Source organism: Monodon monoceros, unplaced genomic scaffold, assembly GCF_005190385.1.
Source record: "Monodon monoceros isolate NGI ecotype Baffin Bay Population unplaced genomic scaffold, NGI_Narwhal_1 Super_Scaffold_18, whole genome shotgun sequence".
Classification (NCBI taxonomy): Eukaryota; Metazoa; Chordata; class Mammalia; order Artiodactyla; family Monodontidae; genus Monodon; species Monodon monoceros.
The window spans coordinates 147,491,878-147,509,340 of NW_021703774.1; the positions used below are offsets into that span (position 1 = coordinate 147,491,878).

Below are 17,463 nucleotides of genomic sequence, written 5' to 3' on the forward strand. Positions count from 1 at the left end.
CCACCGCATCCCACTGCCGTTAATTTCCACCGCATCCCACTGCCGTTAATTTCCACCGCATCCCCTCTTTTGGAATCTGGAGCAGAGGATGTGTCACCTCCTTTGGGAGCTGTGCTCTGAGTTCCCAAGTGCTTGGTGGAAGCTTCAGGTTTCAGAAATGCCTGCCAAGAGTCTAGAGCCACAACCCAAGGGGTCATGTGCTGAATGATCAAGAGTCAGGCAGCTCAGCATCTCCAGTTGCAGGACTGGAAGAGACGCGGCTGAAGGCAGGAGGGCAGACTGTGTCACGCATAAGAGCGCTGGGGTCAGACCTGGGTTCCAGTCCCTGCCTTGCCACTTTCTAGCTGCCTTGTGACTTTGGGCAAGACACACAACCTCTCTGTTTCTGTTTCCTTCTCCGTTAGATGAAAATAATAAGACCCTCCTGATGAAGGGGTTGTGCAAGATTCTTTTTTATTTTCCTTTGAGTCCGTGAGTCTTAGACCTACAGCATAAGAATGAAAAGAGACCCAGAAGATTCTGGCAGCTCCACACCCCTCCTGGCAGCCTCACTTACCTCCTGACCCAAGGCAGTAGAACAGAAAGCTGCTTCCATGGGAGGGTCCAGGACCCCTGGTGCTGCGTGACCTCAGGCAGTCAAGCTCAGGGCCCCTTTAACTAAGACATTCTGGAATCCACAGAAACAGCTCATTTTTTTTTTTTTTTTTTTAAGAACAAAACCAAGCATTTTCCAGCCTGGCTGACGTCCCTGGCTTGTCAGATCAGCAGAAGACAGGCAGGTGGTGGGGCTCAAAGAGCCATGAGTTAGCTGTACCCAGGCGGTGAACTGTCTTGCAGGCTCAGAACAGGCAGGAGGCTTGGCGGGCGCTTCTTCACCGGGTGAAGGGCAACCTGTGGCACAGGCCTCCAAAGGGCAGCCTTGGATGGAGGGTGGGGGGGCCAGCAGACCTAGGAGACAGGACCGTGCCCCTGGGGTCCCCACCATGCTTTTCTGGCTTCCTTCCCTGGCTCTTTGCATGGCATTTTTCTGCAGCTGTCAACACCCTCGGTCCCACCCAGAGCTGGTGGCCGCAGGGAGAGTGATGCCGTCCTTATCTGTCTGTGGTGTTACAGGCCCCCGAGAATCTCCGTGAAGGAAGGTGCTAAGGAAACTTGGTCAGCATCACCTAAAAGCATTCGTGCAGCGTCGATGCGGGGACGGGGATAAGTGGAAAGATCGCTGATGGTGTGATCTTGGCCATGTCACTTGAACTCTTTGGGCCTTGGTTCACATTTCTATAAAATGGAGACAATGGCAAAGGGCTGACGGGAGGACTGAATGACATCAGGCATGTGGCGTTGGTTGGTGTATCTAAGGGCAAAGTTTGACTATTCCCAAGGGAGGGGAAATGACTTACCCAAGGTCACCCAGCAAGTTCACACAGGAGCCAGAACTCAGACCCAGGTCTCATGCTGACTTCTACCTTCTGACTTCTAGCACAGTGGTTCCTACCAGAAAGTGGGGAGTGTTCAGCCAGCCAGTCCACCATGGTTACAGGGGCACTGGCTGTGTGCCACATCCATGGGGAGCCCACAGTGTCAGGCTGAACTTGTGCTCAGGGACTCTTGGAGTGGGAGCGTCTCAGCTGAGAGTCTCTAGCAGACACGAGGAAAGAAGGCCTTGGCTTGGCTTTCCTCTGTGCAGCGATGAGTACCGAGCACTTGCTGGGTATCAGGCACTGAGCTAGGCCCTGGGGATGCTCTAGTGAATGAGGCAGATGTGCCCTCCGCATGGGGTTAATGGGGACTACATTGTGAGAGGCCACACAGTACACACAGCTTGACAGGCACCACGAAGGAGGAGTGGTGGGACCCCCAGGCCCAGGGGTGTGGGAGAGGGCTCCGAAGGAAGGGGCCTTTTGGCAAAGCCCTGAAGGAAAGAGGAGCTGGTCAGTAGCAGGCGGTGGGAGGGGTGGGCGGGGGGGAGGGAGAAGACCAGAGGAAAGGGACTTGGAGGCACTGGATGATGTTCAGCGTTGTTGATGGGGAAGTGCAGTTAAGAGAAGAGCTGGAGAGGTAGCTGGGCCAGGTGGTGCCCGGGGCCTTCTGTACCCGTTGAGTGAGGGGCAGGGCTTTATCCTGAGAGCAGTGGGAGGAGCATTGAATGGTGGGTCCTGGGCTGGGAGGAGTGTATTGGGGGAGAGCCCCCTCTGGATGTTTTGTGAGGAAAGGATGCTGTGGGTTAGGAGAGGGGATGGTGGCCTGGGCTAGTGGTGGCAAGGAGGTGGGCCTCCCTGGAGCATATGTGGGATACGGCATTGACGGGCTGTGGTGATGGATTGACAATGAAGACTGAAGGAAGTAGAAGCACCAGGGACGCTGGCCTGGCCACCATGGGATGCGCATGGCGTTCACTGATGCGGGGACCCAGGAGGCGGTAGTACAGGTGGGGGGACATGGAAACATGGTTCAGGGCACGTGGGCTGTGAGGTGCCTAAAGACCACCAGGGAGATGCCGAGGGGGCAGTTGGATGTAGAGCAGAGGGGTCAGAGCTGGAGAGAGAGACAGGGGAGCCATCAACATCCAGGTGGAAAGTCAGGTGTGTGTGGGGAAGCTCACCTGGGGGAAGGTGTGAGGGGAGAAGAGTGCAGGTTGGTGCCTGGGGAACACCAGCGTGGGAGGCGGGGGTCAAAGAAGGAACTTGCGGAGGAGACCCGGTCACCAAGCCAACAGGTGTCTCCAGAGGGCAAGCAACAGGGCAATAACGCCTCTGCCACTTGGATTTAGCACCCTGTGTTGTTGGCAAGAACAGTCAGCAGGGAAGCTGGGTTGGGGCAGTGAGGAGGCGTGACTCTGCCAGCGTGACGGCCCCTTCCAGACTCGGGCTGAGAAGGGAAGCAGGCAGAGCGGTCGCTGGAGCGGGCTGAGGTCTGGGGGACTTTGGGGTTGGTTGGTACCAAGAGAATTGAGCTTGCGTCCGTGTTGGTGAGATGTGTCCGAAGGCGGAGACCTGAAGCTGCTGGGGAAAGGGTGGGACCTTATAGAGAGGGGCCTTGCACAGGCTGGAGGGGCTGACCGTGAGCTGAGAAGGGGAAGAGGGTCCAGCTCACAGTGGACAGCTGCCCCATACCTGTCCCTGGACTTGGCCCTTTGGGAACCACAAAGCTGTACAACCCCAGTGGCCTTCAAGGAGCAGAGAAGTCAACAGGCTCCAGGCTGGCCAACCAGGACTGCTCTCTTCAAGTCTCAGGACCCGCAGTGGCCACCCTCCTCCAGATATCCACAACCTGGACCCTCCTGGCGCCTCTTCCTCTAACCTCTTTTCTCTGGCTCCCAGATCACATTCTCTCCTGGTTCTCTACCAGGAGATCTCTGCTTGGGGTGGCTTTTAGTGCCATCTTTCCCCCGCCCTTACATTTGGGTGCCTCCTGGGCCCTCTCATTGCCCTCTTCCTGTTCTCATACTCTCTTGATCTGAACCTACCTGCCCCAAAGCCCGTCCATCCCCCACAGGGGGTGACACGCGCTAAAACAGTCTGCTAGGAGGCCACCCAGACACGCTTGTGAGAGGAGGGACGAGGGCTTCATCATTTCCCAGTCCTCAGAGTCTGGAGACCAGGGGCCCTGCGCTCTCTCCCCCGTCCCATCTCCAGCCGAGCCGGAAGCTCTCAGGACCCAGATTCCAGCCACCTGGCCTCTCACGCAGCCTCCAGGGATCACTTGGGGTCATAGCGGGAAGTGCCAATAGCTTTCAGGAGCCTCCTGGGGCGGCTGGCCTACCCGCTGGGCCTCAGCGCCAATCTACGTGTCCCATCCTGAGTCCCATGGATTTCCAGCTGTGTACTGGACATTTCCTCAACTCACACTCAGCCATTAAGGACAAGGGTCCCGTATCGCTTCTCTCCAGGACCGCGGTTGGTACCACTTGAGCTGGCCAAGCTGAAAACTTTCGATCTTTGTTACTCCTTCATGGTGGCCCCTGCGTCATCCAGGTGGCTACCAAGGCCTGTAGATTCTACGTCCAGAAGGACTTGAATCTCTGTCCTAGCACACGTGCCTTGTACCCAGATTCTAAGCCTCTCTTCTTCCAGACCATTCCCCATGGTGCCAAGGAAGCATCTTCTCTTTAGACTGTGTTTATCTTTAATAAAACTTTGATCAAGTCTCAGCTTCTTAGCATGGCATTCAAGGCCGATGGTGATCCAGCCTGTCCTGCCCACCAAACACTCCAGGCCTCTTAGCACCCGTGCCTTTGCTTCTGGGGTCCCTGCCTGGGGTCCTCCCTTCCTGCCTCCGTCTCTCAGCATCGTCTCTGGCCCCTTCCAGCCCAGGCTCCTCCTTTGTGCTACCCATCAGGTTGTGCACCTTCCATGGAGTGTGACAGAGTGGTATCTGGGGTTACATACATGCCTCCCCACCCCACCCCCAAGTGAGGGCACCACCCATAGAGGGTCAAGCAGAGTCCTTTCTCTGTGTGTGTGTGTGTCTCCGTTCAGGCAACCGCAGGCGGTTTAAGCTTGCTATGGAAGGAGAACGAAGGGGCTGAGAACAGCCAAGGTAGACGGACCCTAATGCCTTCTGAATTGGCTTAAGCACAGGGGGAATCCCACATGTGGTAGCAGTCAGGGCGTCTGTGGGCCTGGGTAGGAGGGGGTGAAGGAAGGGGGACCCCGACGGCGCCATCATCGTTGGAAGTGGGGGGCTGTCATGCACCCGCCAAGCAGAGCCAAGTGGAGGTTGGTGTCCAGTGCCAAGGGGAAACCAAGCCATTCTCGCTTCTTTCTTCTCCAGATGGGAAAAGGGCACCCCAGCTCAGACTGGGTCCCAGGGGGACAAAGCGACCTAGGAATTAAAACCCAGGTAGCTGGTTGGGGTCTGGGGGGCGTGCTGCGTGAGGGTGAACTGCTGGCACAGGGAGGCAAGACACCCCCTGCTTGCCCCCAGGGTGGTCTCCCTAAGAGCAAAATGAGTCCCTCTCCCCTTAGACCCCCATGGCCTTCCATGCCTCCCCTTGAAAGCAAGATGGTGCTTTGCCCTGGATCAGGGCAAGAGTTGGCCCCCAGCCTGAGGACTGGGCGCCTAAAACTGGCCCATCGGGACCCGTAATAGCAAGAAAGGGTGGTTTTAGACAACTTGAGAGGCACCGGTTGGCCAAAGCTGAGGCGATCCACTTGTACTCTTGGAGAGCAGTCCGTGCGTGAGTGCGCGGGCACACGCGTGTGTGTGTGTGTGTGTGTGAGAGTGTGTGTCACTGTGTGGGTGGGGGTGAGTGTGCCAGTGTGTGTGTCAGTGTGTGTGAGTGCATGTGTTTGCGTGTGAGAGTGGGGAGGTGGTGTGTGTGTGAGTGTGTGTGTATATGTGTTGGTGATCGCTGTACCGCTGCCTGCCAGCTCCCTCCCTCAGAGTTCCCTCCTGCAAGCCCATCCTTGTGGCGTCCTCTCAGCTGTAAGCTGATGGCCCCAGTGGAGCAGGACTGAGTCCCAGTCACTGTCACGTCCTCACCTCCCCCCAAGCCCCTTCCTGCCTCTCTGCACCACCCCACCCCCGAGTTTGGGTGCCAACTCCTGGCCAGGGCCTGATGTGCGGGGTGAGTGTGGGCACAGGCAGGCCTCCTGCAGGCCAAGAGACCACACTTCCCCCAAGGCACCCGCGCCTTCAGATCCCCAGGCCTCATGAGTCAGAAAGCTCTTCTCCTGGATATGCCAGGATCCCCTCCCTGGACCCCGTCGCAGCCTTCCATGTCCCCATCGAGACACTCACACATCCACAGCATTAGACCAGCGTGGCATTTTGACAAGGAGGGTATCAAGTGAGCCTGTGAGACTCGTGGGTTCCTTCCGAGTGGAAATAAGAACATTCTGATTCTGGGCCATGAGCGCAGTGGTGCTGAGGCCCAGCAGGTGGGCCAGCCGCCCCAGGAGGCCTCCTGAAAGCTATTGGCACTTCCCGCTATGACCCCAAGTGATCCCTGGAGGCCGCGTGAGAGGCCAGGTGGCTGGAATCTGGGTCCTGAGAGCTTCCGGCTCGGCTGGAGATGGGACGGGGGAGAGAGCGCAGGGCCCCTGGTCTCCAGACTCTGAGGACTGGGAAATGATGAAGCCCTCATCCCTCCCCTCACACGCGTGTCTGGGTGGCCTCCTAGCAGACTGTTTCAGCACGTGTCGCTCCTCGTGGGGTATGCACAGGCTTTGGGGCGGGCAGGTTCAGCTCAAGTTCTGTCCCTTTCTGGCTGTGGGAGCCTCAGGCTCTTAAGGACTCTTCGTGGAGACCATGGAATTCGGGCAAAGTGCCCAACACAGAGTGAGCACTCCGTCAGTGGCGGCTGCCAGAGCTGTGGTCGTTATCTGTTTTACTCTGTTACACGGTGGCCCAGAGCGGCTGCTCTTTGGGAGCAGAAGCCGGCACCGCGGCCGGGTCTGGACCAGAGGCCCTCTGTGCCCCTGTGGCTTCCCTCCTGGCAGGAAGCACCAGAGCCTGCCGCCTCCGAGGGAGAGAAGGGGGCAGCCCCCCTGTGTGAGGGCAGGGCAGGTGCAGGGCTCCGTGGCGGATCCCCCCACCCGTGGTTCTCTCTGCTCCGCGTCTGCCTCTCCCGATGCCCCTAAGGGCTGGATGCAGCCAGGAAGCGCGCGCATCTTCTGAGGTGGGAACCTGCCTCTTCTCCTACTTTTTTGTTCCTTTACCATGACGCCTGTTGCTCATAGGTACAAATCAAACGAAGAGTATGTATATGTGCGAGGCCGCGGCCGAGGGAAATATGTTTGTGAGGAGTGTGGAATTCGCTGCAAGAAGCCCAGCATGCTGAAGAAACACATCCGCACCCACACTGACGTCCGGCCCTATGTGTGCAAGCACTGTCACTTTGCTTTTAAAACCAAAGGTAAGAGACAGTCAGCGGGGCACTGGCCCTGCCCGCTGCAGGGAGCTCCCCTCTGGGAGCCCCAGCACAGAGCCCGGGGTCCGGACCTCTCTGCCTGGGGCCTGGGCACCCCCGATTCCTGGGCTCCCCAGTGACAGAGCAGCCGCCTCCAGACTGGGCAGTGGCACCCCTCGGCTGCCCTGCCCGTGCTTTTGGATCCCACGCCGGCCCCTCCACCCTCCACCCATGCGATTCCCACCACGGCCAGGCGGTGGCACTCTCGCACACAGTTTCTGGTTTTGTATTTGATCTCATCACCCCTTCCTTCTGCATGTTTCCTTAGCCCTTTATCCACCGACCCGATGAGCTCCAGCATCCACACTGGTCACTACCGCTCTTGAGTTTGGAAATCCATTCCACCCCGAGCCACGTAACACACTCGCATGGTCACCTCTCATGCCACACTTTGCCCCTGCCTCCACCCCGCCTCACCACTCAGACCACGTTCCTGCCCCGTCCAGCTTCTCTGCACCTCTTGACACAGGGCCGGGCTCTCCCCAACCCCCGAGCGGCAGCCCTGTCATTCCTGCCCCCAACACTGCACAGCAGGGTCAGCTCAGGCTCTGTGAAAGGAAGGAAGACTGGCTGGTGAGGGTACGCAACCAGAGCGCTGTGATGGGTGATGGAGGTGGCCTGGGCCACTGCAGCCACCCAGGACCCGGGTGTGGACCAGTGAGGCTGTGTCCACGAGACGTGGACCGAGCTCTTCTCTGCTCCTTCCATCGGCTGCTCCCACAGGGCAGGCAGGAAAGGCATCGCAACCCGCTTCTTCCTTCCTGGTAGCTGAGCAGACTGAGGTGCCTCAGAGGGAAGCCTGGGGCTCTCGAACCCCTGGTGGCTTCAGCCTCTCGTGCTTCGCAGTTTCCTGGCTCAGGGTTGGGCACGAGGGTCCTGCCTTCTCCTTTGGGCAAGTTGGGGGCCTCCACACCAGCCCCCACCAGAGCCACGTGGTTTTTCAGTAGATGGAACTGGAGAGCTTTGACACCTGTTGACCTTCCTTTTGTTGGTAAAGCTGCTCCCAGAAAGAGCAGTGGGCAGTGGCTCTGAGGAGGGCCCCTCCGGGTCTTTGAGCCTTCCTTACTCCCCCCTCCTCTTGCTGGCCCCTTCCGTTCTCTTGGTGCTAGGTCAGGGGGCAGTTTATCTCATCCCCTTGCTCGTGGCCCCCTCTCTGACCGGGTGCCCATCTCTGGTCTCCTGACCCCGTTAGGCTGCCCTCCATTGTCCTCTCACCATCATTCTCAACTGGAGCTCAAACTTTCCCACCAAGGTTTTGGTTTGAGTAGAGGTGAGCATCCTCCGTCCTCGCCCTGACCCTCTTCTTTCTTGGTATGTCATCAGCAGCATTCCAAAGGGCATTCAGAGAGAACCGGAGCCCTGCCGCGTCCAGGACAGCTCACCTAGCATGCCTCGGTCCTGGTCGCGGGCTCTGTCCCACACACGCCCCCTACAACCCCGCTTTCTCTGGCCTTAGGCGGCCAGTTGGGACTTTATGGTGGAGAGAGATGGGAATAATCCACCAACAGTTCAAATAACGGCCTTTGACTCTGAACACCAAAAACCTTTTTGTCCAAGCCCTACTTGACGGTGCAGAAAATGGGTCCCTCAAAACAGAAACGACTGTTAAAGCCGGAGCAGTAACTATAAGCCAGGACCCCTGCCTCCTGGGCATCACCCCCACCACCGTCCTCTCTGTGAGCAGTTGCCCCCTTGTCTGGAAGGAGTGGCAAAATCAGGTGGCCAACCAGGTGGCGTCCAGAGTGGATCACAACTGCTGGCCCTATTCCCAGGGTGTGCCCAGGGGACCACACCATTCCGTTCTCAGCATGAAGAGCCTGGTCCTGAGAGTGCCTCACCCCAGGGCCATGAAGAGCTGCCCACCACCGTGGAGAACCGTCGTCCTGCCACGTGAGACTGGAAAGCCCCATGGGGCCGAGTTCCCAGCCAGAGCAGTCTCCCAGAGCAATCCCTATTCAATTCCCTCTGGCTTTATTGAGAGGAAAGGCCTGGTCTTTTTCTGTCAGGTCTGAGAGAGGCCTGGGTCCCTGGCAGGAACACCCCTTTTCCAGGAGATTCCTGCATTGGAAGCCACATGCCGAGCTATCTGCCGTCCCTCCCCGGGTCCCTCTGAGCCAGCACACAGCCCTGGAGGGTCCAGAGCTCCTAACCTGAGGGGAGGGTCTGCAGGCCCTCTGAGTGCCCTGGGGGTAGAGCCTGGGGTGGAGCCCTGAAGGCCCCGCCCAAGAGGGTTTGCTCTCACCCTGTGATGGGGGGAGGGCTGAGCCCTCTGCAAATGCTCCTAGAGGCTTCTGGAAGATGACACCTTCCAGAACCGGAGCAGTGAGTGCATCCGAAATCCTGGAACGTCAACCTCTGGGACTTAGGGGGGGCCAGTAAGGGTGGTGGCAGGTGGACGCAGAACCAGCTCCCTCTTGGCTCTCTCTGAACAAGGCAGGGAGCGAGGGAAGCCGCAGGATGCTGACACTCCTGTTTCTCCCTGGAGTCATGGACCCTTCAGCCACCAGCCCAGATGCCAAAGGTCCCCCCCTCTCAGGACTCCTGCCTCCATACAGCTGCTTCCATCTCCTCCCTCCCCTCATCCTTGGGCTCGGGCCCAGCCAGGCTGCATGAGAGATGAGGCTGGGTCAGGTGGTCCTCAGGGCCCTCTGTCACCACCACCTGGCTGCACCCAGCCCGGGAGCCCTTCCTGTCTGTCTCCGTCTGCCTGTCTGTGTCTCCGTCTCTGTGTTAGACATCGTGGCAGCAGCTCCGGCCCCTGGGCGCTAGCAAGGGGGTGTCTCGGTGGGTGCGGCCAGGAAAGGCCCACTGGGGTGTCCCTGCGGGGGTCTGGGGTCCCATGTCATCTTCTCAGAAGGTTCCCAGAGGCCAGCAGAGTGGCTGTGCTGGGTACAGGCCGTTGCACCGATCGCCTCGGGACAGAGCTGGCAGCTTGGGGCAGGCCTCAGGGACCGAGGGAGGGTGGTTGGTCAAAGCCCAAAGCTGAATGGGGCAGGGTCACCGGCTGATGCCCTCAGTGGAGGGTCCGCCTCTGTTCCAGACACCCATCATTTTCCATCCACTTGCCTTTCCTCCTTCATTCCAGGATTGTCGGGGTTTTGGTGGGGGGCTGGGACGACGGTGAGAAGCTGTGAACTCTGCTTGGCAAGCCCAGGCTTTGACCCTTGACAAGGAAATGGTGTCCAGGCCAAAGAAAGACACCTGAGGTCATTTGGTACACCTCCCTCAATTCACAGAGGGGGAGGTAGGCCCACGGAGGGGAAACCAAAGAGGGCGCCGGATAACACTCGGGGCTGCGCATCCGGTCCTGTAACCCCGTGGCCTATCTGGGCAGCCACCCAGACTCCCACCTCCTCCCTGCAGCCTCCAAGGGCAGGGGCAGAGGAGAAGCTGGCGTCCAGGGCCTGCCCGGTGCCTTCTCCTGGGGGTTCCTGAGCCCAGACTGACTGGTAAAGCCAGCTACAACACGAGCATCATCTCAGCATCTCTCTCCTCCTCACCCCCGTGACTGTGGCAGAGTCCCCCGGGTGCTCAGTAAAGAGCGATTACTTGGTGGGGCGGGGGGGGGCACACAGTGTGGGAAGGAAGGAGGTTCCACGTGGTGGGCATCTGCTGTCTGCCAGGGGCACTCTGCTGTCACTCTCCATGTTTCCTCATGAGCTCCTCCCAGCGTCCCCGAGAGGTAGGTATTACTTTACAGTTGCAGAGACTGGGGCTCAGAAGGTTAAGAAACTTGCCCAGGAGCACACAGCTAGCAGGTGGAAGAGCCCAGACTCAAACCCAAGGCCATCAGACTCCTACACACGCTGGTTCTGCTCTGCCAGAGTGGAGCGAGCAAGGTCTCTGGAGCCCTGAGACCTGGTCCCACGTGGGGCTCTGCACTGGCTAGCCGTGCGGCTTTGACTGGTTGGTTTGCCGTGTCGGGGAATGGGAGCCCTCCCACAGCATCCCGTCACCTGATCATGTCGCCTGACGCCATCATCAGCACCAGGGCCCGGAGTTAGAACAGAAGCAGGAAGACCCTGGGCCTGGTGGGCGTGGATTACATGGTCTGTGAGGTTCCGTCCAATACTTTGCTTCTGGGATGAGAAGAGCATTTCCCACTTATGGTTATTACGCACCCATTGTGTGCTCATCGTCTAACATGGTTGGGTAGAGACCCGAACGTTCCAGGCCGAACAGGTACAACAATAATGTCATAGCCAGAATGAGCAGTGTGCATAGTCTCCTGGGGTCTGGGATAGTCGGGATGGCAGGCTGGTCTCAGAACCTCAGAGGATATTCAGTTTCTCTGGCCCGTGGAAGACCCCGGATGCCTTTACCACCCCCTTGACGTCCTGCTCAGGCTTAGAGGGCAGAGGCCCACAGTGTGGGACAGGGAATGTTGGGGACCCTCCGGCCCTGGAATGACTCGAAGTTATGGCTCTGCTCTCCATTTGGCCAGGAGTAGAAGATCCAGGTTTCTGTCTAGTTAAAGGAAGAAAATCTGACTTGGGAAGGATGGAGTCACAGACTAGGACTAAGGGAAGGAAAGAGGAAAGAAACAGCTTCTCTCCATCCTTGCCGCCCTAGGCCTGCACACCTCAGGCAATTCAGCTTAAGATTCCCTTTACCCTCTCAGCAAAACCCTAAGCTTCCTTAAAATTCTCAGAATGATTAAGAAGCACCCTTCGGTTCATCCATGGGCCCTCTCTCCCTATTCACCCATCTATCCACCCATCTATCCTCCTGTTTATCCATTTCTCCCATCCTCTCATCCGAATAGTTTGTCTTCCTATCCATTTATCTTCCCATTTATTTTCTCATCTGTTCCTCCACCTCTCCCATTCGCCCTTCCACCAATCCATCCTTCCATTCACCTGCCCATTCTTTTATCCTCCTGTCTGTTTGTCCTCCCATGCATTTGTGTGTGCTGCATCCAGCCAGCTATTCTCCCACTCACCCATGTCTCCTCCTCTCCCATTCTCCATCCTCTCATACGTTTATTGATCCATTTTCCATCTATCCTTCCATTTATTTTTATCCTCCATCTGTCTATCCATCTGCTTATCTACTCATCCAGTATCCCATCCATCTGTCCACCTCCTTCCCGCTCATGCTGTTCATCACTCCATATTTCCTCTTATCCACTTATCCATCTATCCATCCATCCATCCATCCACCCCTCCATCTCTCTATGTGTCTGTTCTTGGAGTCCATTCTTCCCTCTTCCATCTATCTGCTCAAACTTGCTAACTGATAAGATTAGTGAGACAGAGCACCTGACTCAAAGAATTTACAATTTCTTGTATGAACTACCATATGGAAATTCAGCAATCTACAGAGCAACAGTGAGCACATCACAGTTTGGAGGTGATTGCTGAGCCCAAAGGAGCATCCTGAGGCATCTGGCCTGCATCCTTCTGGGGCAGGCTGGAGGCCCTCTGCTGCGCCTTCATAGAGCGTACCTGCCCACAGGGCTTTGTGGCCTGTGAAGTGCTGTGCGCACGTGGGGGAGAATTGCTGTCGCTATCTTTCCCCTCATTCCACGGAGCGGCCATCTCTGCTCTTCAGCCCACTGGGGACAGAGTCAGCCACACCCCGAGGGCTTCGTAGGCTTGGGGAGGGGCAGAGCCTTAGTTCGGCCTTCCCTGCACGCACCACCCCACCCCCTGGCCGTGTCTGCACGGCAGTGACCTTGGAGGTCCAGGAAGGGGACATGACTCTCTAAGGAAGTCAGGACTTGGGCCCCAGCCTTGTGGCCCCCAGGTCCGGATCTGGCAGATTTCTCTACGCCTTCTGCCCTCTCTCCATTTCTAACAGTAACTTTGTCCTGGTTCCTCTTCCCAAACCCTAAGATTCTTCCCTGTGGGCTGCCCTAACAGTATCCTCAGCCAGAAGGGCGTCCTCAGTACCCATCCCCCATGCTGGGTTAATGGGAGCCCTGATGTCATCCCGGTATTTGAAATGGCCGGGAATCCTGTTTGATGAGTGTCACCAGCTCCTGGGCCCAGAGTTAAAGGCAGGAAAAACTTATTGCACATGACTTGTCTTTTAATTTCTTTCTTGTTTGTCTTTTTAATCAGCATCTCACTTCTTCATTCTACCCTTTGTCCCCTCACACCCCTCACGCACCCTCCCCCAGCTCCTCAGTGCCATCCCGCACGGGGTCTGCGGCTGCGCATCCCACCTGAGCACCCGGGCGGAGGGACGTCCCAGCACCTGCCAGCCAGGCGCCGCCCTGGGCCCCTGCCCTCCAGCCGAACCTGAGTCTGTTCTCGTTCCTTTCCAGGGAATCTGACTAAGCATATGAAGTCGAAGGCCCACAGCAAAAAGTGCCAAGAGACGGGGGTGCTGGAGGAGCTGGAAGCCGAAGAAGGTAAATGAACTGCCAGCTCCCGCCTCCCCCTTCTCCTCCTGTCCCCCTCGCCCTCCCCTTGCTTTCTGTCCTCTCCTCTGCTCTGCCTCCTCTCCCTCTTCTGTGCCCTCTCCTCTAGTTTTCCCAACTGCAGGGAGACAGAGGTTAAATTCACAGGATTACCGCCCCCACCCCCTAGACTTACAGCGCGTGCTGGGAGCCGTAGCTGTGGCGCATGAAGGTCTGCCAGGCAGGTGGAGCGCCCGGCACCCTGTGGGTGCTTAGTGAATGTATGGTGAATACATTAGCACATGAGTAATTACAGTCAACATTGACTGAGCACCCACTCTGTGTCAGGCGTGCTCTAGACACGTGCCATGATTATCTTGGCAAATTCTCACGATGACGCTGTGAGGTACACACCCACACTCACACTTACACACTCTGGGCATGAGCCTGACGCCCGGGCCTTTTAGAGCTAGAGGTTTTCAGACAGACCTGACAGCCCCATGTCACCTCCCAATCCCATCCCCTATCCCAGCACCGCACCCTGACCTCAGTCCCCCGTTAGCAAGATTAGAGCCACATTAGAGCCAGTTTCTGAGAAGACAAGGCAGTGTGTGTGGCTGTGCCCTGCCCAGCCTCAGCATCCAGGGTGGAGGCCAGAGGGGCTTTTTTGGCAGGTAGATGAGCGGCCAGAGGTACTCCTCCTGCACTGGGCAAACCTTTGACCAGATTCCCTAAAATCGGAATCAAGAATTACAGTGTGACAAGGAGAGGTGTGTGTGTCTGTGTCTCGTTTTTGTTTTTGTTTTTTTTTCTGATTTGGGAATGTATCTACAATCTTACAAAAGAGTTAGGTGGCATTTCCTTTTAGGTGAAACAAATCACCTTTATTGAACAGAACACAGTGAACTTGGGGCTGTACCCCCGAAAATGAGGATGTGGGGTTACCATTCTTATCAAAAAAGCACATCAGGCCATTTACAGATGTCTCACTGAGTCCTCGTAACTGTGGTAGAAACTTGTGTTGCCCCGTTTTCAGTTGAAGACATTTAGTAAAGCTCAGACAGGTAAAGGCAGTTGTCCAAGGACAGACAGAAACGCTGGCTGCAGTGCCTGGCGGGCTGGATGGGGCAGCTGCACCCAAGCCCAGAGCCCTCCCTGGGTGGGAGGTGGGCGTTCCGACTAGCACTGCACTGGGGGTCCACTGAGGGACCCTGAGCTGTCCCTGCCCCTCTCCCAGCTTCATTTTCCCAATGAGGCCAAAAAGGATGACCTTATTTGAGGATGAAATCAATGCATTCATTCCAGAAATACTGAGCACCAGACCCGTTCTAAGACCTGTTCTAGGTGCTAGAGATTCTGCAATGAATAAAACATAGTTCCTGCCGTCGGGAAGCCTGCATTCTAGAGGGGAGCTGGGCAATGAACAAATGTGGAATAGGGCAAGGGTGATGAGTATGAAGCAATACATCCGTGAGGGGCTGGGAAGCGTGGGGAGTGGCCTCTCTGTTCGGTGGTGTGAACAGAGAACATGAGGCGAGGTGTCAGGAAGCCAAGTGGGGCCTGGAGAAGGGCTCTCCCTGCAAAGGGAACAGCCGGAGCAGAGCCCCTGAGGGCCAGAGTCGGGGGGAGATGAAGTCTGAGAGAGCCGTGGCTGTGAAGGCCAAGGGATGGACTTGGCCGCCTGGTGGAGCAACGCCCTCTGCCGTTCCCTGACTCCGTATGCAGAGGATGGCCGGTAGGGGGCGCGGCTGGAGGCAGGGATCCAGGCTGAGCACGTGTTGGACTTGGGTGGGCCGAGGGAGGTGGGGAGACGTGGTCAGGTTCTGGATACATTCCGCAAGTAGAGCCGAAGGGGTTTGCTGACGTAGTGGGGCGGGGGGCGGGGAAGCATGAGGGAAAAAAATAGCCAAGGATGACTCCGAGGTTTATGGCCTAAGAAACTGGAAGGATGGAGTTGCCACTTCCTGCGATGAGGAAGGCTCGGGGAGGAGCTTGTCTGTTAGTCGCGAAGTGACGGTTGGGAGCACAGCTTAGGAAAGATTGCCTACGGGTGGCCGGGCGGGCGCCGCAGCCCCGCCCCTGAGGTTGAGGAGGTTGAGCACCAGCGCCACCGTGTGGCCGGACCCCCTCGGCGCCCCAGCGCGCTTCGTTCCTCCGGTCCCAGGCCACAGAAAGGCGGAGCTTTGTGGAGCCTTGACAGTGAGGGGCGTTGGGAATGGACCGTCCGGCTGGGGCATCCCATAGAGCCCTGAGCGAGTCCAGATGTGGGGGGCTTTGCGAACCCTGTGCTGGGCAAGGGACCCTTGGCTTCCATCACTCCTGCTGGGTGCCTGGGGCAGGCCACCGGCCCTCTCTGCCCATCAACTTTCTCATCTGTAAAAGGGACATTAGGATCCTTCCTGGTGAATATCAGGACTCTGACTAGTAGCACCACCCCTCTGACCTTCAACCGCAAGATGAGATGCTCTCATTGCTGCCTGTCTGCTGAGGTTGTGAGGTACCTGGGATGAGAATAGCTAAGGTTTATTGGGTACTTACTGGGTGTCCGACCCTCACGACCCTCCCAGCAGCTTCATGAGGTGGCGTTTATTAGTCTTACATTTTACAGACAAGGAAACTGAATACAGAGAGAAAAACTAAATTATTCAACATTATACAGCAAGGAAGGGGTGGAACTAAGGTTCAAACCCAGACCATTTCCTGCAAGGGTTGTAAACCTTAGTCCTGGACTCTCGGGGTGATGTTGGGGAAGCACTTGCCTGCTCTGGGCCTGGATTTCTCCACATGTAAATGAGAGGTGAGGCGAGGTGAGCTCCGCCCCCCCCCCCCCCCCCGCTAAAGTCTTAGGCCGGAAAGTAAATGTGTGGGGCAAAACTTGGAGATGTTTTGCACCCCCTTCGCCAGCCCTACTCCTTTACCAATCCCCAGTCCCTTCCCCACTCTCACTGTTCTGCTCCTGGCTGCCAGGAGGCCATGCCCTTGGCCCCATGGCCCTCCCTTCACCTGCCAGCTCCAGCTCCACCCCATAGTTTTTGACCTACATCCTCTTGAATGCCGACTGTCATCCACTGCATGCATCTTACTGCTGTGTGTTGAGCCGTTGGGAAGCACAAGTGCTGGGCTTTCTACCCCCAGGGCAGCTCTGCATGGTGGGGTGCAGAAGCCTGGTTGCACCAGTGGCCTGAGTCAGCTTGTGTGTCCAGCTCTCCTGGTCAGTAGTTGAGTGGGTGCTGACATGAGCTGAGTGTTGGGCCAGCAGGACCCAAACCCTCAGGAGCCTGCCAGGTGGGCTAGATGTTAGCGGAGCTCCCCATGGAGTCCTGATTGCTGCCGATTTCATAGATCTCCAAACTAGGCCTGTGTCCTGTTAGCGGTGACCCAGCTGGTTGGGCTGCCCCACCAAAAGCCAGACCAGGAGGCTGGTATTTCGGAGCTCCATTACCCCCCAGCTGGGAGCACCAGGGGTTCTGCAAAGATAGTACCTTCTCTGGACATGAGTGGCTGGGATGAGGCCCTGCTCTGCAGCCAGCCTGAGGCCAGCTTAGCCCAACCCCCGGAGAGGCCAGGGCCTGCCACCTGCCAGATACCATTGTATCAGCCAGCAGCAGCCTAGCCACAGTGGCAGACGTGTATGTAAACTGACCATGCCCAGCGCTGCTGGACTGGCCAGCAAGGCTGCTGTGTCCCAGAGTAATAGATTTCTTCATGGATGTATTAAGAGTGACTATAATTATTTGAGTCCTTGCTGTGTGTCAGGAGTGTGTTTCCTCTGCCTAGCAAACCCTGTGAGGTGAGACTGTCAAGTTCATTTGACAGAGGGGGACACACTGAGGCACAACAGGGCCACTTAACTTGCTCATGGTGGAGAGAGCACTGAAATACTAATGAAAAAAAAAACAAAAGACCTATCTTGTTTGCTATGGTTCAATCCCAGCCCTACTACTTACCTTACCTGGACAAGTGACTTCAACTCTCTCACCTTGGTTCCCCGTCTATAACGCGAAGATAAGAGTAGTGCCGACCCAGCGGGATTATTTGAGGACTAAGTGAATTAACACACGCAGGCCCTAGAACTGAACCTGGCACATGGTAGATACAAGGTAATTTTTGCTGTGGTTATTTACAAAGCGTTCCCGTCCTCTCAACGATCTTGTACCACTCCCGTGGCTGTCAGGCCCAGTTTGCAGACTGGGACTCTGGGGCTTAG

At 57.0% G+C, this 17,463-nt stretch overlaps 1 protein-coding gene across 5 annotated transcripts in view; it reads left to right on the forward strand.

Annotated features, from left to right (window-relative positions):
• The window catches only part of HIVEP3 (human immunodeficiency virus type I enhancer binding protein 3), a 500,899-nt gene that overhangs the window by 478,720 nt on the left and 4,716 nt on the right, over positions 1–17,463 (forward strand). For all 5 annotated transcript variants that reach the window (XM_029229090.1, XM_029229092.1, XM_029229094.1 and 2 more), the window contains 2 exons: positions 6,681–6,856; positions 13,182–13,268. In XM_029229090.1, coding sequence (XP_029084923.1) covers positions 6,681–6,856; positions 13,182–13,268 — 263 coding nt within the window. The remainder of the gene's footprint in view (positions 1–6,680; positions 6,857–13,181; positions 13,269–17,463) is intronic.